The 21,382-nt window shown below is 40.7% G+C and overlaps 1 protein-coding gene and 1 long non-coding RNA gene across 2 annotated transcripts; one reads left to right on the top strand and one right to left on the bottom strand.

Moving 5' to 3' along the window:
* Positions 1-423: 423 nt before the first annotated feature.
* Positions 424-4,822, bottom strand: LOC307019393 (uncharacterized protein). The gene is made up of 3 exons (XM_079650256.1): positions 3,579-4,822; positions 2,530-3,182; positions 424-2,443 (listed from the first exon to the last, which is right to left on the bottom strand). Exons 1-3 carry the CDS (start codon positions 4,096-4,098, stop codon positions 1,676-1,678), a joined length of 1,941 nt encoding a protein of 646 aa, XP_079506382.1. The 5' UTR covers positions 4,099-4,822; the 3' UTR covers positions 424-1,675.
* Positions 4,823-6,358: 1,536 nt separating this feature from the next.
* Positions 6,359-10,522, top strand: LOC307022111. The gene is made up of 2 exons (XR_013803304.1): positions 6,359-8,961; positions 9,828-10,522. It is a non-coding gene; the product is annotated as an uncharacterized lncRNA (long non-coding RNA).
* The last annotated feature ends 10,860 nt before the right edge of the window (positions 10,523-21,382 follow it).

Raw genomic sequence — 21,382 nt, 5'->3', positions numbered from 1 at the left:
GCAAATATTATTTAAACCATGCTCATGGTTTGAAATGGCAAACATTGAAAGGCAAAAGTATTATTAAAACCATGTAGCCTACTACATCATCACCTTGGTCCCATCATATACGATGGGAAGAGAATATTTACTGTGCTTGAAAACTGGTATCACATCATTATGTGAGGTTGACTTTGTGACCTGGAGAACATTTCAGCTGCAACATCAACTCGTTGATAATAAGCTTGGGATATGAGATATTTTTGTAGCCATTCGTGGTGAAGGCATCTGTGCTATTGTCATACTTGCCAACCTTTAGACCTCAGAAATCGGGAGCATTTCAAAATGCAAAATTGGAGGGGGGGGGGGGGGGCGGTGCTAGTGGATCGCCGGAGCTGTTAGATTAACATTAACATGCTTATTGTAGTTGTAAGTGCACTGCCTTGCGGCCTGTAGCACCATCCTTGATGGAGCATATGTGTGGGTTGGACCTCTATTTTACAGGAAAGGAGTGAGCAGAGAGTAGAGTAGTTGTTGATTCTTGTTCTGTTTTCTGTGAATATCTGCCTCACCCTCTCAGACTTTGAGTTGCGCGCGCTACTAAAGAGACGTGTTACCATGGAAACCAAACAATGGTGTAGCTGTATTAAAGTCGGAGTGGAAACAGTAGTGTTTAAATCAGATTTTGTCAGAAATCGGGAGAAATGCGGGAGAAATATGACCCCGGGAGGAAACCGGGAGAGGGCAATGAAATCGGGAGTCTCCCGCGAAAATCGGGAGGGTTGACAAGTATGGCTATTGTATGCATTATTTTTGACCCAACATTTCTACAGGCATGTCAGAATATGGTACTATTTTCACATGAATATTCTAGCCATTGTCTATTTTTATACCACAAGCTGCAAAATGACCGCCTTACCCCACTGTACAGGCGGGTAGTTGTTTAGATATACCTGGCACCTGCGGGCCGCAGAGGGGCGGCGTAGTTTCGGGCGACGAAGACTGCTGCTCCGGGGCTGGTGAGTCAGGCGGGAGTAAGCTAGTGTCCACAACGGAGGGTAACGTGATGTCCGCATCTGACCTGTTGCTACTGTCTGCAGTAGATGCAGTGTTGCTGGCGTTTAGTGATGGTTGCTTTAACCATTTTCGTATAAATGATTATCCACAGATCAGATGTGTGTAGGGTGACCACCTGCTAAGAAGCCCAAGGGGGGACAAGGGGTATGTTTCTGAGGGACAATGTGGGACACTGCCCGGCGCGGAAGTGGTTTACCTATTTCTAGCACATACCATCTTACATAGTACATTAATAGTGCCCTATTCCACTAGACATGTGTAATATCTGATGTATGTCCATCAATAGGCCACCAATGTGTATTTCTTTCTAAATAAAGATTCATAACATTTTGAACAATGAATTGGCAAATGCTATTTAACTTAAGCAATTTATTCACTTCAAGCAACATTCATGAGAAGGTTCCAAATGTTTTTTCAGTATAGACACAGGAGTGCGAACCCATCAACATCACAAGGTGACAACAATGCAAAAAGTTGCCAACATAAAATCCTATGCAGAACAATGACATTTTCACCTAAAAGGCAACTGTAACCTAAAAATGGTAAATTTGCAACCCTGTAAACAGTCCACCAATGTTCAAAATCAATCAAACTACATCTTAGAGAAATGGGATATTAACTAGTTTTCTTCAGGTTTCTTCTTGAACTTGTATTTCTTGTTGGAGCGTACAGCATTGAGGAGAGCCTTCTCTTTCACTACATAAGAGTAGAAGTCCTTGCAACTGAATGTGAAGTTGCTCTTCACCTGGATTTCTGACTTGATGAGGTTTACCGAACATCTGTTCCTTGTGTCTGTCCAGCATCCTGTCATCAGTGAAAAGACCCTCTCCACTGAAGCATTGGTGATTGGTACACTCAAGAGGAAAGAAGCTAATGCTGTCATGTTTGGTGTGTGTGTGTGCTTGAGTAAGGTGGCCCACTTCTCAACGACTGAAGCTTCTGACTGCACAATGGCCTGTTGGTGTGGCAGAACAACACAATACTCATCATATAGTGCATCCATGTCCAATTGCTTGCTTAGCTGCAGGACTTCTACAGCTTCACAGAGATGGGTGAAGTTGAATGGGCTCTTCTGTAGTGCCAGGCTAGCCACTTTCTTCTGGTAGTTGGAGTCTGAGAAGTCATAGCGCTGCTCCAGGTAAGTGAGAGAGGACTGGTAGAAGTTGCACATATCCTCTCTGAGCACAGCTGCCTGCCTGTCTGGAAACTCCTGGAAGAGTACACCCGTCTGGGCCCCAAAGAAACCATCACTCTGTCGTTGCTGTAGCTTGGTTTTTAGGGTGAACATCATATCGTAGAGCTCACAGACAGTCCCATCTTCTCGCTCCAGCACCAGCACAGTGTCGTGGAAAATCTTCAGCGCATTGCTGAGGAAGGACAGGTAAACCTAAAAGAAGTAAGATGAGTCAATGATCACTCTTTGCATTATCATAATTTCTCTTATCCCTGTTGAATGCAATTCAAAATAATTACCTGTAATTCAAGGGGGTTGCCCTCACCATCCTGGTCATCCCTGAACAGCCGCCATAGTGACTTTGGGCACTGTTCCTCTCCCAATGAGAGAAAATAGGCCTTGATAGGAGCCCAGCAGTCATGAAGCCTCTTCACTGCAGGCCACAGGCTCAGCCATCTTGTGGGCACATGTCTAAGCAGGGACTGGTACTTTATCTCCACAAAGGTGTGAACTGACTTAAGTTCCTCAACGCGTTTGGCAGATGAGGAGAAGTGGCTAAAGGTCTTGTTGACAACATTTTCTATGTCGATATTTAGCCGATCTCCTGCGTGTTTTGCACTGTTGTGAACGATGTGGGCCACACAGTTTGCCTTCAAAATAGAACTGTTGTTCTCTTTCAGTTTCTGGAAGACAGAGTTGTATCTCCCATAATTCACACTAGCATTGTCAGCACTATACGCAGATATCATGTCTAGTCCCAGTCCGTTTTCCTCCAGCTTGGTGACTATCTGGTTGTGGATCGCGTAAGATGTTTCATCACTGTCATCATAGAAATCAATGACCTTCGTCTGTACTCCCAAGTCTGGCGTCCAGTAACGCACTGACAGTGGGAAGAGCTTGGTGGTCCCATGATTGGAGGCATCTGAAGCCACTGAGAAGAATGGCGTGTGGGCTGTGGAGACACACACAGATGGGGTGAACTTGAGAGAGATTCTCTAAAAACAGATTATTACAAAAATACAAGACACTACTTTACTGTTTTGATCATTATTGATTTTATATAAATATAATCTATACAATTATTTAGGCCTACATCTTTTCAAAAATCATAGTTGCTTTTTTTTGTGAAATCATATAAGGTACACAGAGCCTGGTTTCACAAAGGCACGGAAGAGCCTTTAGCCTTTATGTTTGCGTTGGCTACTGATGCTATTTAATTTCATTGAAGTGAAGGAAACGTTGACTTTTAACATAGTAGAAGAATATCAATATGATTAGACATCAGTTAGCTAACGTCAGATAAATAGCTAACACAATATTACATCCATGAACATAACTTTAAATGTACCTTTAGTTGTTGCCTCTCGTTGCTCATGTAGTGGTCTTTTGAGGACTTTGAAACAATCTTCGACAGAGGCAGGGGCAAGCACATCAGTGACAATAGCTTCTGCCTTCGTCCGACCACAGGCCATCCTCTTGGCAATGTCCGAGTCCGGATAAATCGTTGGGGCTAGCTTTATGCCACAATCTCCTGCTCGATATGATGTAGCGTGTTGGACAGTGTGATACACACTCGTCACCTCTGCAGCAGTGACTTTGTCAGCTAGACAGTCGTTTTTGGGTCGGAGGAAAGCATCCATAGATTTCGATGTCTCTTTTTGTTGGACATTTTTCTTGTGTGTGTCAGTCAGTCTGTGTCGTTTGACATCGTATTCGCCTCCATGTCCGATTGAGAAGGACGTTTTGCAAATGTCACAGAAAACCCTCTCACTATCCCCCTCAACAGCCTTCAGCCACACATATTCCCTCTCCCACTCTTTCCTGTACCCACACCTTCTCTTTTTACTTACTGGTGCTTCAGACGCCATTTTCTATAGACAAGTTCACGCGACAAAACCACGGGTAGCGCGGCATAACCCTACACAAATGCACTTCATTTCCGCCGGAAGTCTTTTGCACAGCGTCTGTCGCCGCGCGTGCGGCCGTTTGCTGTCATGAAGACGACGCAAAATTTGACAACCTAGTCAGCAGTTATACTGGGGGGTGGGTGTGGCAACTGTAGCGTGCTGAACTAGTCTCAAGTAATGCTAGTTTGGCTGCCAAGAGCTCAAGAAGCTAGAGCGAGCAATTCTTTTTTGAGCAAGCATTGATTATGCGTGACATGGTCTCAATTTGCGGGACGCATGAATTGGGGTTCAAACGCTGTGCGTGCACGCGCTACGCGGGACGGGTGGTCACCCTAGATGTGTGTCACTGCTGTGGAAGCACTTTGGAAATGATGCACGCGCAGCGGAGCAGGTCACGCGCACCTGACACAATTTGTTGTTTGTATTTTTCGCTACGTTCTCTTTTTTGAATGGTTGCATAACGTTCAACTTCCCCGAAGATCTCGACGCGAAGCCTGAAGGGTAAACACCAGGTTTACTAATCGACCCGCACAATTTGTCCGGTGTCGGAATGTCTCGCTATGTTAATACATTTCTTAAAAAACAAAACACCATTTAATTTCGGGTTAAAATGTGTTGTAACTGCGTTACTGAGCATTGTAACGGGTAATATATTACCCACATTTCATTAGTAATGCGTTACATTACTTCGTTACAGCAAAAAGTAATCTATTACTGTAACTCCGTTACTTTTGTAACGCGTTACACCCAACACTGGTAGTGACACATTTTAAACAAACACATATTACTGTGATGAAAAACATGCAATTTTTATTCATTGTTCATCTAACAAAGGTAGGTCAAAAAGTGCATAAAAACACAACCAATTAGCATTAATTTAACAGAATCTGAAAAAAAAGTGCACAGTTGTAGCATTACATTTGTTTGCTTTAGAAGTAAAATATTCCGGTTATTGTTTTTGAACCAGGCACATCACAAAGTGCATTTACTGAATACAATAATAGCAGTCTGAATACATTTCCTGACATACAAAAAAAACAGCTAAAGAGCAATGCAACACAAAGAGGTAGTACTGTAGCAATACTATTTTTTCACTTTTCAAGTAATAACAAAAAAATCATACGTTTTGGTCACATTTGACCCAGACACATTACAAAGTGCATTTAAATGAATACAGAAAGAACTGTCAAGTTACCCTTCAGTGCACAAACCCATAACAAGGGATACGGGTAAATATATGAATAAATACTACACTACACGTCTACTATAGTAAACTAGGTGCTTACTATCACCTCATTTGTGATTTGTCATCGCTGACTTTCTCAATGGGAGAAGGGACATTTTTTGTTTTGAACAAGAGCAGCGATTTTTGGCTCATAGGATATCAATGCAATCCTAAGACATTGGTGAAAAGTGCTGTCAGTCAGGGAGCAGAAAGTGCTACTTTTGATTGAGTTCATGTGTGAAAAGCTTGATTCACATGTTGATCCAAACATACTGAGCAAACAGATCGCTACTTTCTGAACGTTAGGGAACTGCCGTTTTTTGACATCACTCCAAAACTTCGCTGGCCCGTTAGTGCGCTGCATGTCAATAAGTTCCAGTGTATATTCTTATTTCCCCTTGTCGATGCAGGGAACGACTTCCTTTGCTCTGGTTGATACGTCCCCCTCTATTGCAACAGTGAAGGGGTCTCTGGCAAAGCCCATCACCTCTGTGGGCAGAGCAAGTCCATCCAATCGACCGGCAAAGTTCTCTTTCAACCTCGCAATGAAATCTGTCATCACATCCGTGATTTGTGCCGGAGATGTGATGTGTTTGGGGAGCGTCGGAAAATGCAGCATCCGACCCGTGCTCAAGTCGGTTGCGAAAAGGTCCAGCTTGACTTGGATCTGCTCCAGGGCCGTGGGAAGTAGGGGTGCTGAGGGTGCTGCAGCACCCCCTGGTGGAGGACAGGGGATCTGCACTTCCACAAGATTAAATGCAAATATAATTTTAAAAAAAACGAATTTTCAGCCTTGATGTAACAACATTCATAATTACGTAAAGATAACACCCTTTTCACCCAAGTTACATTTTCCATTTGCCCCGTACGATGGGCGCTGTAAGTGATGAAAGTGGGGAATGTTGGCTTATCAGGCTCCCGCAGCTCACAGCCAAAGTGAGAGAGAGAGAGACAGACAGATAGATAGATAGATAGAGAGAGGGGGTGCACCGGTACCGGTGGGGATTGTTGTTAGCTTCTGCTGCGCTAACGGATATAAGAAGCTGTTTCTACAATAATGTGGAGGGAGAGTTCTGTCCTGTCAGACTGAGAGGCTCAGTGAGGTAAAGGACTCTGAGTGTTTAGATAGTTCACTTTAGTCTAAGTTATCTCGGTGGGTCTCAAACGTTTTGATCACAATTTATGTAAGCAAATATTTCAAAGGGCCACCTTTATAATTATTAGGATAAATAAAAACAGGTTTGAAATCATTCCAATGTATACTATAGGACAGTAAACCAAAAAAATTGTTTAAAACTGGAGAGATTTAAAAATATGCATAAATTAATAAATGTTAACTGATAAAATAAGATATGAATGAACCACAAAAATAAAACAAGTTAGCCTACATTTATTTGTTATTGGCTTTGGTAGGTTATTGGTTATGTTCACATACAAACCAATCTTTTTCACATGGGTGTTTAGAGTTGTATCCCCTAGATCAGTCTCTAGTAATTGGGGGCTCAAAGTGCACCAGATTGAAGTATTTTACTTTAAAACGTTAAAAAAAATCTTCCCGGGGGGGCACCCCAGGACCCCCTCAGAGGATGTGAAGTCCACCCCCCCAATTAAAACATGTTCATGCAATACTAAATACATTTGAAGCCTTTTTATATAAGCTGTCCACCATATCAATACGTTTCTCTTTTTGTAGTGTATTGGTCTTTTGTAGAGGTTTTTCATTGCCAGCTAAAATCTTGCCTAGGGCAGCAAATTGGTCAGAACTAGCCCTGGTGTCATCCCCACAGCACCCCCCATTTGAAACATGTTCCCACGGCTATGATCTGCTCCACAAGATCAATGACCGTTTTGTCTCTGTTTACGCTTCAGAGTTGAGAGAGACATGTTTTAAAGTTGCTATCATAGGACCACCGTTACTAGCACCACTAGATGCACTTTCAAAAAACGTGCTGCGTTGTGGTTTGGTGGTTTCTATGCAACGCGGAGTGTTGCGTTCATGGTCTGTACTAGTGTAGGAATTTGGCTACGGGAGGCTGGGCCACTCGGGAGTTGGTTCTAGGCCGCATCTGGCCCGCGGGCCGCCAGTTGAATAGGCCTGGCCTATACTGTACACCGTAAAATAACTAATTATTTACTGTTTATGGGATTAGGACTGGACATACGCGCTGCATCAGGCTCTGACTCGTTCCCAGTTGGCATTACAAGACCATTATGTCAAAAATAAGTCCACTAAGTCAGTCTACTTGTTCACATATTTGAAGGATAAACTGTGTGCTGCTGAAAGGTTTAAAAGTGTGAAATATGATTTGTCCAAGAGATATTTCAAACTGTGCAGATGGTTACTGTGAGTCCATGGGATAAAATAAACTAAATGCACTCAGAAGGATTGCATTGATATAACCTGCAGAAATAAGACAATAGAAGCGTGTCATTTTAGAAAAACCTGCAAAATATGTATAGCACCACTCAATGTGCTGTCAAGTACATTGTGTCTCTGTGCTCCTGTGCTATTTGTACATAATCAAATATATTTATATACACTGTAAAATATTACCATGATTTCCCAATATTTAGCTGTAATATTTTACAATAAATGACTGTTTTACCACTTTACATTCTTTACCTGTAATGTTCACAATATAATACTGTAATTTTGAATTTCACAGTGAAATCAATGCAGGCACAATTAATTACTGTGAATGTACTGGATAAATGATTACCATGATTTCACAATATGTTACTGTATTATTTCACAGTAAAATCCTCTATCCTACCATCCTCTTTGATAACACAACAAATTAAGGGATTTTCTTGCTTTTATCGCTCTTGCTGGCTTTAAATACTCATTTCTTTCCTTGGTGCAGGTTTTACTTAAATTGAAAGGGGCACCGCTGCATGTGCCTTAAAATAAACGATGCAACATATAAATCTATGTAAATTGAAATTGTTGTCTTTGTCTTATTGTTTTCAGGTGCTTCCTGGGCATTAATCCTGAGACGGGCTCGAAAGCCAAAAAGAGGCATGGCAATTTAAACCCCCATGTCAGCACATTCTTCGAGTGGATGTCTGTGTCGACGTGTTACAGATGTAGCACTTCATTTCAGACTCCAGTTTACAGCTTCCTGCCTACGACCTGCCTAAAACCAGTATAGAGAGGCGAAGTCCCTCCCTTTCCGGGGGAGCTCATGGGACCCCGGAAGCGGAAAATTCTACATTGAATTCAATGGAGAGAGAAAACGTATCTTTCGATCCCGTTTGAATTGTGCCACGAACTACACATATGATGTTTGTCAATTTAAAAGAAAATTTTGCAAGTCAAAAAAATAAAAATGTGTCGTAAAACTGTGAAGTAACACATTTTGTTGGGTTAAGCCGCTCAGTGAACTACATGTCTCTGGTCCCGCACAATACGCGTCACCAACATAAAGATGGCCGTCACGTTGGCACATTTCACCTCATTCTTTCAGAATGAGAATAAAAGTATAAAACGAGGTGAAAATCACTACAAGTCTGGGCATGTTGAGAGCTGTACATACACGAAAGGGGAGTTAGTCGGTTCTGTAAGAGCCAGCATGCGGGACCGGCTTTACAAGGTTTCGGTGAGTAACATGAGTGCAATGTTTAACGTTAATGTCAGTCAATAAGGAGGAGAATGAAAAAGAAGATGATGAACCACAGACCCGGCATATAATGACTGCAGTGTGCAGGGCTGTGTTAATTTATGTTACTGTTATCAATAGCATTAGTTGACTGAGAAAACCGTCAAGAAAAAAAGTTTAGCGATGTTACGAGTCGACTAGTATAATATGCCCACGGCTGTGATTGACAACCTGGACAGCCAGTCAGAAGCTAGAATGCCAACCTAGAGAGCCAATCAGAACCTAGAACGGGTGTACTGTATACGGGTGTGTATGCCATGGATAACATTAGTGTTCACAAGAACAAGGTACACTCCCGTGTTTTGTTTTAGTTGCTCTTCAGATTGAAGCGGCCAGTTTTATATCGACTATATGTGTGATCTCCTTTTTACATCTCGTTGTGTCATTTGAGTTTATTTGCTGTGTGTAGATTCAAGGATTTTGGTTATCTTGTCAATTTGTTTGGTTATCGAGGCACAGCTGTGTGTGACTCCCTCTGGTACACTGGTATGTGTTTTCCTAATGTAGAGAGCATTGATTAATTCATAAACTACACACTGAGTCTAGATCCTGACCAAATCCTTTTTTTTTTATCAAATGTTTTTCAAAAATGTAATACACATTTAAAAAAATACAATGTACAATCACAACCAATACAACACAAATTACAAAAAATACAGAAAAAACAAACAATAACAATAATCAGACAAGAGGACAAAACTATGGAAAAATAAACCCTCCCACCCCCAGATCCGGACCATCCTTGTATTGCTCATTCAATCTATTATAGCATGTTAACAAACATGGTACTTACTTTATTTGTACAGATCTACATGGGAGAGGATGGCGCGATGCAGAGCGCTGTCTGTGGTTGTGCACGGGGGATGTACAAATGCAGCCATGCTGCAGCATTGGCAATATTTGCCATGTGGCAGATCAGCTCCACAGAAGTTGAGTGCCAGTGGAGGAAGCCTGGCACTTCAAAAGTAGTCCAGCCGGTGTCTCAACTCTACCAACAGCAAGAGGAGACATACAACCCACTGGCCAGAGACATCGCCACTGAGGAAGTAGACTGGTTCAGGTCTGCACTGAGGGGCGCAGCGTGGCATGGCATGGCTTTTGTCACCTGAGCCAGAGCTGCAGCCTCAACATCAGGCCATTTTCAACGTGCCGGAGCTGGTGAAGGAGCATGGGGGTCGTGGGCTTGAGGCAATTCTTGCCTCAATGCGACTGAGTAGAGATCAGCAAGCTGCCATCCAGACAGCCACCGTAGGACAGCGGAAAAATCCTCAGTGGCAGTTACACAGGCAGGGCAGGTTGACAGCCAGCAATTTTGGTGCTGTGCTGAGGTCGGGACTTTCATCCACTCCATGCGCGTCCCTCATGAAGAGGGTGCTTGGGGGGTACAATTTAGACAGAGTCATGGCTGTCAACTGGGGAGTTGTAAACGAGGTGTGTTTGGCCAGTGTGTTTGGCCTTTTAAGTGTGACACATATGTGGTGATAAATGCTTCACTTGACCACTGTTCCTAAATAAAAAAAGTTTTCTGCATCGTCAGTAATTTTTTCCAAATAATTACCAATATTTCACAAATTCTTCATGTCAACTTAAGAGCACAGCTGTATGTCGAGTGTCAGCTTTGCTTGGTTCATCTTACTGGGGGCAGCTACATGGATGTCGGTGCAGTCCACAATCATTTTGCAGTTGAAGGCAGAATGAATTTATTATTGAATCAGAATGAAGCACAACTTCCTGTCATACAATACATTGACTTTATTTGTAATTGTGTAAAAAAATAAAGCATTGATTAGCAAGCAGGACCTGCAGGAACAGATAATGGTGATGGATGGAGCTGGGAAGAGAGAAGAATAAAGAAAACAGATCAACTTTATTATCGGATATTAAAAATTCAATTTCAAAACAAGTTGCCGCTCCTACAGTTTTCTAGTATGTAAAGATGATTTCACTTGACCTATGCAAAATATCACACTCAATACATGTGTGTCTCTGGGGGGTGCATTGTGCCTTTGATGTATATAAATAATATACCATAACCAAATACTATTACGTACAGTGGAAATCAGGTTGCCAGAGCAGGTCAGTGTGCATGTTCCTCAGGGTCTCAGCAGTTACAGGTGAGGTAAAGAAAATAAAAGAGAAAAAGGTCAGTAACAACACTTTAAAGTAAAAACACTGAATAATTATCTCTTTTAATAATTTTCTCTCAGTAATCACTCAACTACTGTCTTTCCAACAAACAGATTGACTCATCCTCACTGTCATCACAATGACACATGTCCAGAAGAATGTCATGCAAAGCTCCCTGCCTGCCTGCCTTCCTTCGACTCTCCCTGAACTGCTTCCTTAGCACCCGGTGGAGGGCGCAGTAGGCTACTCTTCAAATGTTTCACGAAATACTTACCATGATGACTACTCTTACTGTTTAACATTTTGGTGTACTTCATGTAATAAAATAATAACTTCATGGTAAGGCTACTAAAAATGACAAGGCTAAGTAATGTAATGCTAACTAACGTGCTCGCTACTCGTCGCTACTAGCTAGGTAGCTAACTTGACTATGTTCCATGCACAACATGTATATTACCTATGATATTACCTGATATGTCTGATCCAGCGCCTCCTGGTCCTTTCATCAGACGGGAAGCGATAGAACAAGCAAGTGGTATGATCACTTTTGTGATTACAACATGGTACAAAGCACACAGGCATCTTGTAAAAGTGAATTTATTGGAGCAATCTCTTATATTTATTGGAGGTAATAAATCAGTTATGAAATCTTCTTTTTTACGAGTCTCAACCGCTTGGAGCATTATCGCCTGTGACATCACATACGCGACCCAGAATGGGATTTGGGATTTGTAGTCTTTGTAGTCGCGTATCTTTCATAGTCTTATATTTCAACAGTTTTACGACAAAATGTGACTTTTTTTACATGGAAATGATTGTTTAAGATTGACAAACATCATATGTGTAGTTCGTGGCACAATTCAAACGGGATCAAAAGATACGTTTTCTCTCTCCATTGAATTCAATGTATAATTTTTCGCTTCCGGGGTCCCATGGACCGGAAGTAGATGGGCGTGACTTCGCCTCTCTATAGAGGAATGTTAAGCCCTCCCACCATTTTCCAAGAGGGCGTTGCCAGATTTTCAATTTCAGGTTTTAACCAGGAGATGGCGCTTCATCCACAAATACAGAAATGATGTTGCCTTTCGTAGTTGACAGAAACTGCTTTGAAGAGCATTTGAAAATATAGTCTTTATATATTAAATAATCATAATAATAATGTAAATGTTTACATTACATTAAAACATGCATTTTGTAATGTCAGCATTTCATTTAGAAGAAAAGTTGTGATATTTATACTCTATTCCAACAGATTAAACCATTTTCCCACTGTAGGCCGATGCATGAAATTCTTACATTTTTGCCAGTTATATTATGGAGCCGCTGTAAAAAAGGATTTGATCATTAAGTTATTGAAACTTTTGTCTTTAAGTTACTTTCACTTAACATCAATTTATGCAATTTCTACTTAATTTCATAAGTTGTTATTATTTCAACTCAGCTCTGTAAGCCAGTTCAATGAACTCTACATTCTATGAAGTCAATTTGACTGAACAGTGAGTTGTGATGTGTAATAATGTTCTGAAACTTTCCATGGCCTCTTAACATGGCAGTAGTGTTGACATATTCCTGCCCGGTGAAAATAGTCCCGGTCTCATAGTTGAACTTGTTTTCATTAATTGAATGCATTTAACAGGGACATGAGTTTTAAAAATGTTTTTACGATATACAGCAAGTGAACCACAGAGTTTGATTTGCCATTATCAAAAGAAGAACTTCCACCAGACAGATTGATGACTACGAAAAGCTAAGCGGCGGATGAATACGTTTTTGTGAAGCGATATGACAGTGATTTCGTCTGATGAACCACTGACGGACAGGCAAAGTCAGGTGAGTGGTTGCATATTTAATGGTTTCAGGCAAAACGAAAGTAGCTAAATGGAGTTAAATCCATACCTAACTGGTGTTTGAATGTTTATAAAAGAGATTTTATTTCAGGGCAGTGTTATGAAAATGTCGGTTCACCAAGCTAACTTTACAGGATTATGATTCTCTAAACTTTTATTAAATAAATAAGTTTCAAGTATTCTTACTCTTATGTATGACGCTTATGAATTTTTAAAAGGTTTAAATGGTAACTGCCTATATTTGTAGCTTAATTTAGAGAGGTTTTGTTTGTTCGTTCCAGTAATTAGCTGTGTCCCGGCTCTGTTCGGCTAAATATTTAAGCTAAATTAACGTGTTTCGGTGAGGTTGTGTGTGTTCCTGCCAGTAATTAGCCGTGTCCCGGCTCGGCTAAGAATTGTAGCTTGTTAGCCCCCACCATGGCTTTGAAATGGATGTCATTTGTGGATAAGTATAGGGGACTTGAAGATTTTTTTTTGTTAAGGCCGAGCAAGTGTTAAAGTGATTCTATCCTTGCAACGTTTTTCTGGTTCAGCTCACGCTAAACCTGCCCAGATACAGAGGGGGTGCCTCGCGCCATTGAACGAGTAAAATGCTAACTGTGTTCAGAAATAGCATTTATATTGTGTACAAATGCTATGTTCCACTCTTGAAATGGAGACAAATTTGTATTTCTGCTTTTTAGAAAATATTTTATCGAAAAGAAAGGAATATATTTAGTTTAGTTTATTGAACTATGGTGCCCATAAACTACATGTCACATGTCAACCACAATGCATTTCGTTCTGTGACTTGCGCACTGAAGTGTCTTAATATCAGCCGTTTCTAGCAGCGGGAACAGTCGGTGCTCAAGGCACTTAAAAATGTTGATCTTTGATTGATGAGATTATTGTTATTTAATCTATTAAATTAATGGGATGTATGTAATTATAACACAGGGAAAGTGTTCACCCACAATAATAAATAAGATGTGCAATGGTTGTAATTGTTAGATATTTATATTATAATAATATAAATAATATTTATACATGAACAATAATTTTCCTAAACTTCTGCTTTCAGAGGTAGTCAAGTTATTACAAAAAAAACAATAATAATCCACTGAATAGTCTATGGAAAATAACTGCAAGCAAATAATCAACAATTACAACCATTGTACAATTTCTTTTAAGTTTGGTTAAAACAAATAATAGTTTTTTCATTGATATATTTGGCATGCACGTAGACACAAAAATGCTCTATGTGGATACACACTAAACCTTCCCTGTTATGTAACATGCATCCCATGAATTTATTAGATTGAATATGCCTCATCAATCAAAGATGAACATTTCAAGTTGTTTATTTATTTAAATGAAGTACTGTTTAAGTCTTTATCATATGAATTCAGGGATAATATTGTAATTGTGAAAGCCAAGGCTTGTAGTTTATGGGCAACGTGACTGTTGTAATTGTGTGCATCTTATTCTTTGTCATGTTCTCAGTTCTTATTACTTTATTAAGGCCTGCTTCATAATGTACCCAAATGTGTGTTCTCTATTACAGACAGATTTTCAAAGATTTCCGTTTTGCTGCAACTGGATGCAGTGGACTTCTAAGTTGTGCAGGTTTTCCAGTTACAATGAGAAGGCAACATGCACAGTTGCAGACTGTTGGTAGAATATTTTCTATATGTCTGTGTCTCCTCAGATTCAGGCAGAGTTCCAGAGAATTGTCACTACGGACCTGCTTTCATCGTTTCTGGATGGACTTGATGGCCTGGCATTGCTGGAGGTCTACAAAGGTGCATCCAGGACTGGAAAGAAGCTGGCACTAAAAGGCCTTTTGGACTGCCTTGAGAAAGATGTAAGTGGAGATGCTGATGACCATAATTTAGCCACCATTTGTTTGCTACAAATGTTTATATCCCACTGCATTTGTTGTCCTGCAGGACACAAATGAGAGGAGGAGGACTGCTGCTCTCTTGGGACTATCGCACTACATGTCTGGCAAAAATCAGGAAAATGTCATCAGGATGTGTGATGTAAGATCATAACTGTCTTGAATTACTTTATGTAATTGTACATTTTAACATAAATCAACCCAAATCAACCTGTGCCCAAAGTTTCCTTCAAAAGTAATGTTTACAATTACCTTAATTTAACTAAAATAATTGCAATAAAGAATGATACATTTAATATAAACAAAAACCGCAAGGAAATGTAACTATTAAATAATATAAATAAATATAAAGCTCAAACTGTGAAAAGAGAGGCAGTTGAAATGATGTTCCATCACATTGCACTTTTACACTGTGAACTGTAGATTTTAGCTTCTATGTTTATAGCAGAAGCCTCTTAATTAGCTTTGTAGAGAAAAAGTACTTGTAGTACTGAGCTCACTTTTATTTCTCCTTTTTTAAGGGTCATGGAGACACTTTCGAGGAAGCCATGAAGGTGATGCAAGTTGGTCTACTCATAGGCTACGAAGGTGAATGGGATGCCTTTCCTCAGCAGATCTTCAATGTGGCAGTTGTGGTCGAGGAGACAATTGTGCTCCACAACCTGAAAGATGTGGCTTTGCGATGCTTATTGGACTAATATATTGCTTCAATCTTCAGTATACTCTGGAAATGAAATATTCATTTGAGTTTATCCAGAGGGTTGTTATGAAGATACAGCCAGACCAAGCCTCTGCCAAAATACATGGACTAAAAAACAAACTAGGTAGGAGGTAGATCATCAAAGAGTGTAGAAAGTGAGCTCAATTTGGTGTTGTTCATTTGTATGTTCAAGTATTTTGTGTCTCTACAGTGACATGTTTTTAAAAAAATAAAATGTTTTAGGTTAGTGAGAATTCCATTTATGTTGGAAGTGTCATGAAGAAACTGGCATTTTAAGAGGACATTTAATGTTCATTTCAGTATTTACTAGTGTCTTGAAAGAGTCCTCTCCTGCTGATGTTCAGAAAGCTCTCTATTTGTTTCGTACTGTTTGTGCTACACCCTCTGTCCTATTTGTAAAATTAATAACATAAATGTGATGTTATAATTTGTATGCATGTATATCGTATACTGTCTGTTTATACTTGAAAAATATTTCAGCATCTGAAGTAACTTCAAGCCTTATAGGTGATCATAGCTAACTGCCTGCTGTCAGATTTCATTTAAAAAACAGGTCTGATTTTAAACTTGTATCTTCAGTAAACTCGACTACTGCAATGGTGTCTTAACAGGCCTCACTGCTTTCACCGTCTAGTTTGATTTGCATAGAGGGAGCTCTGTGGCTGAATAGCCAGCGATTAGGTGTGGCCCATTTATCATAGGTGATCAGAGCTACGTGTGATTCACATGGGGGGATGGGCACATAAGGCACACACACACACACACACACACACACACCTGTAACTGCCTGCCGTCTGATTTTAAGACTTTCTGCGCTCATAAAGAATGATAAGAATAATGCGTATTGAACTGGTTTCATTAATTAGTGAGTTTATTTAACACTAGAACCGCCAATCGGGTCAATTTGTGTGATGTGGTGTGTGTGCAATGTAACTTTTTTCAATAAAATATTAAAGTCTCCCAGTCCGTGACTTTTCCTGAAAGTGTGTTATGTAGCACCCTGTGTTTTTAAAAATTGCATTCTAATAGCGGGATATGTTCATGGCCATGTTGCCATCTGAAACCTATGAGAACATGGTCAGAATCACAAACTGGAGTGGGAGCAAAGGGGAAATGCCCCTTCCCCTCAATGTGAGGCAGACACCTGAGTCCAGTGCAGGGCCGGCCCAACCCATTAAGCGACATAAGCGGCCGCTTAGGGCCCCGCAGCCACTGAGGGGCCCCCTAGCAAAAAAAAAAAAAAGATTTTTTTTTTTTTTTTTTTTTTATCTCAGTACACCGTTGCTCTACTCTAAAGTCGCATCTAAAACGCGATCTGATCTAGCTGTGTATATTTTGTTATTTTTGATTGTTATATTCAATCCAGTGTTCGAAATGGGGGGGAGCCAAGGGGGAGCTTGGCTCCCCCGAAGAGGGAGGGAGCTCCCCTGAAGGCCGACTTTGAGATAAATAGGGGGAGCTGCATATTTGTGTCACACAGATTAGAAATGTTGAGTTTCTGTAAATAAAAGTTCTTGAAATAAATAATAGTCATTGTTCATTACAGTTTCTGAATATTTGTTTTATATTTGTGAATATTTCTGGGTGTTGCCATCTGTACGTGGCGGCGCTGCATTCTTTACGCTACTTACGTTGCTATGTTTACGGCGGCGATGCCGGCGGCGTACTTGAAATGTTCATAAAAAATATGGCGAAACGAAATCAGCCAAGCCTCGCAGCTTTTGGATTCACAAGCAAAGAAGCGAAGGATTCTAAAAATGACAACGTGAACGGAACAACTTTTAGCTAGCCGGCTGTAAGCGGCGTTAGGGTCGCGTTTGACAGCTCCACACCGAGGGAGAGGCTTGCCGATGCGGAGCCTGAAGAGGCTTCAACAACGGCCACAGCTGCCGGCGCCACCTGCACTAGCAAACCTGACGATGCCCATGACCTGCCTTTTAACTGGACACAGAAAAGATGGAGTGAGTGGAATGAAAGCTATCCATGGCTTTTCATTCCACTCACTCCATCTTTTCTGATGAATGTGGATATGAGATTTGCAAAGAGGCAAAAAGTATATTGATCTCTCTGCCGCTCGCAGAAAAATCCACCGGAGTGCACCTTTCACAAGAAAGGATTCAGGGAAAAGTCAGCAGTGATTAAAAGAATAACCTGCGGAAAAGATTTATAATCACCATAAGGGCCAGGCAAACGAAAAAGCGATCGAGATTTCGGAGAGGAGAAAAAAAGATGTCCTACCAAACAAAATATTGGCGATCAATGTTGACCTAATGCAGGAAACATATAGATCTTTCAGGTCTGCCTATATGATTAGCAATAAAATAAATAAATAGGGCTCCCCCGAAAGCAAATGGGTAATTCGAACACTGATTCAATCTCATTAGCTACAGGCATTTGAAGCTTGTAAAGGGAGGATGACAGCTCTCACTCGCCACTCTGCTGTTCCGCAGCGCCGCTTCCCCTCCCTCCGCTGAAATGATGAATGTAAGGTGTATAGTAATCATAGATAACACGGCAGGGTCCGTTACAGTTTGTTTTCATCTGATTTCAAATAAACAAAGTATTGGCTTTCAGAATATTAAACTTGTTTCGGCAAATTCAGATGATAAATACAACTTTGAAGCTTGTAACGGCATAATTAAAAGCGGAGAACGGAGTAACTTGACGTCACAGCAGGCATAACAACAGCCGGTGTTTCTCGAGTGTTTTCCCACAATACACACAAATGCAAAAATACACAAACACACACACACACACACACACACACACACACACACACACACACACACACACACACACACACACACACACACTCGCGGGCTTCCCCCAGACCAGTAATCCAAACGAAAATATCTTCCCTCCGTACTATTTTGATAATTTGCTCCGCTAATAATCAATCAGATCGATCCAGAGAAGAGGAAACTTTGAAGGCCTTTTTCTCAAAATGATGACTCTGTAACAGTCATTATATAATGTGACATATTTTGCTTAATATTTGGAGTACAAAAACAATCGTCGTGGCGTAGGTGTTACTCTCATCTATCTCAGATAGAAGATATGATTGGAGACGACCAGCCAATCAGAATTGACCTTCTCGAGTTCTCCGATTGGTTGGTTTTGTGGCACATTTGTAACGCTGTGACAACTTGAGCGAGCAGGCAGGCAAAGCTGAGCGCTCAACTGTGGTGCCTTCAGTTTGCATGATGTCTGGCAAAAAAAGGACATACGCCTCTGGTGATCAAAAACGAAAAAATAGAAAACTTAATGAAGAAAAAAGGCAAGACAATAAAGGTATGTAACTTCATATTATGGCTCTGTCTCCTGTCCTGTGTCCCACTAACAATAGTTGGATAACTTGGATTTGGGAGTATTCTAACTTACTTACTACTACTACTTACTTTCTAGCTAACGTTACAGCTAGCTAACTAGCCAAGTTATCATTATTATCTCAGCCTTTCTGTAGAATAATGCGATGCTATTAACGTTACTGATTAATTTACTTTAGAAAAGTTTAGCTCAGGCAGCAAGTCACACTCGTAGCTAATGTTAGCTAGGTATATGTGCTTGTTTCATATTTTGACCAAGTAAACCAATTTCCCCTGGGATTAATAAAGTACTATCTATCTATCTATCTATCTATCTATCTATCTATCTATCTATCTATCGAACTATCCAAACATCATTGTGTGGGTTCTAAGTTCATGTAAATGCAAGTATTCATTGGCTGAATATTGAATTAGCTATATAAAGCTAGTATGTTCCATTTGATGTTCCATTTCAAGTCTGTTTCCATAAAGCTTAACTCTGTAACATACTCTCCTCAGGAGCACTTCTGAAGTACTTTGGAAGCCCACAGCAGGTGCCAGCACACACCACAACGTCCACTGAGGACACTGTTGGTGAGTTCAAATGGGCCCAAAGTGAGAGCTTTCTGAATTTGGAATATTAAGTCATTACATTACGAATCATATATTTCTTTATTCCATAGCAGTTCAATCAACCTCCACCGCTGCTGTTGGTGAATGTGAAACCACAAGGTCAGCTGTTGGCACCAGTGACTCCGATGTCATCCAAGAAACCGCCTCAGACAATGCTGGTAAATGATGTGTTAAGTGTATAGATTAAGCCCATAGAGCTAGCTACAATTGCCATTTGTCGAAGTTCTATTGAGCAAGCTCGCTGTTCATTGCTTATAATAAATATCTGTCATGCATGGGGCAGGAGTTTGATGATACCTGTTTTTAAGGACTGATTCTGGATCAGCACTTTGGAGCTATCTCAAAAGCAGCGCCATAGTGGTGAAAAGACAGCTGATCTAGAGACAGTCCTATAGTCATATATTAAACAATGATATACTTCTTTATTCCATAGCATTTCCATCAACTTCCATCACTGAAGAAACCACCTCTGACAATGCTGGTAAGTTTAGGCCTACATCAAAGAGACCTTAACTTTGTTTGTCAAGAAAAGCAAAGCACTATATGTCCAATCAATCATGGTATTATTATTATTATTATTATTATTATTATTATTATTATGAATATTATTATTACTATTGTGTTCAATCATTCAACTGTGTTGTTCATTGCCAGGAACATCAACTTGTAAACATGTCAAGTAACAAAAACTTATTTTTTAAAATTAATTTCCCTATAGGTATTTCTGTACCCATTGAAGTTGAGAGCAGTACCATTACGCCTACTACACCTACCTCTGTAACTTCTACTCCTTTTCTCTCTGGTTCACCAATGGATCCAACTGGGTGGCCATCAGTACTTAACGATCGTACGTACAGATCTGGTGATTAGGGGGCCAGTACAGGTGGACAGAGATTTTGTATTCCCGAAAACACCAAACAACAGAAGCTTTCATTATCATTACATGTTTAGAACACTTGTAAATGGTGAGAAAGTTAAGCGAAGCTGGTTAATATACTCCAAGAACAATGATTCAGTCTACTGCTTTTGCTGCAAGTTGTTTTCCAAGAAATCATTAAAGCTCATAACAGAGGGACAACAGGACTGGGTGAATATTGGCGCATTACTGAAGCTACACGACAACAGCCCAGATCATGTGAAAAGTGTGTTGACTTGGAAGGAACTAGAGCTCCGTCTTAGAAAAGGGAAGACAATAGACAAAACAGAGTTGTACCTCCTGGAGGCAGAGAAGAAGAGGTGGAGAGAGGTGCTCATTCGGTTGGTTTCCATCATCCAATCTCTAGCAGAGAGGAACCTGGGACTTAGAGGGACTGTTGACACCCTGCATAACCACAACAATGGGAATTTCCTCAAAGAAGTTGAGCTAATTGCCAAGTTTGACCCTGTTCTGAAAGAACACATCAGACGCATTGACAGTGGAGGAAATTACACTACATACTTGGGTAAAACAATCCAAAATGAACTCATGTCCTGTATCAGTGACACAATACTTGCAGCAATGGTGGCTGAAATCAAAGAGTCCAAGTATTTTGCCATCATTTTGGATTGCACCCCAGACGTCAGCCACCAGGAGCAGATGACTGTTGTGATTCGAACAGTGAGTGTGAAGAAAAGGACTGAGATCAGGGAGCACTTTCTGGGGTTCATCATAGCCCCTGCATCCACAGGGCTTGGTTTGTCTACACTCATTTTGAACAGGCTGGAGGAGCTGAAGATCCCCTTTGAGGACTGCAGAGGACAATCCTATGACAATGGTGCAAACATGAAGGGCAGAAATAAAGGGGTGCAGGCCAGGCTGTTGGAGAAGAATCCTCGAGCTCTGTATGTTCCTTGTGCAGCCCACACACTG

This window comes from Notothenia rossii (assembly GCF_949606895.1).
Source record: "Notothenia rossii genome assembly, chromosome: 1".
NCBI lineage: Eukaryota > Metazoa > Chordata > Actinopteri > Perciformes > Nototheniidae > Notothenia > Notothenia rossii.
This window is presented reverse-complemented; position numbering and strand designations above follow the sequence as displayed.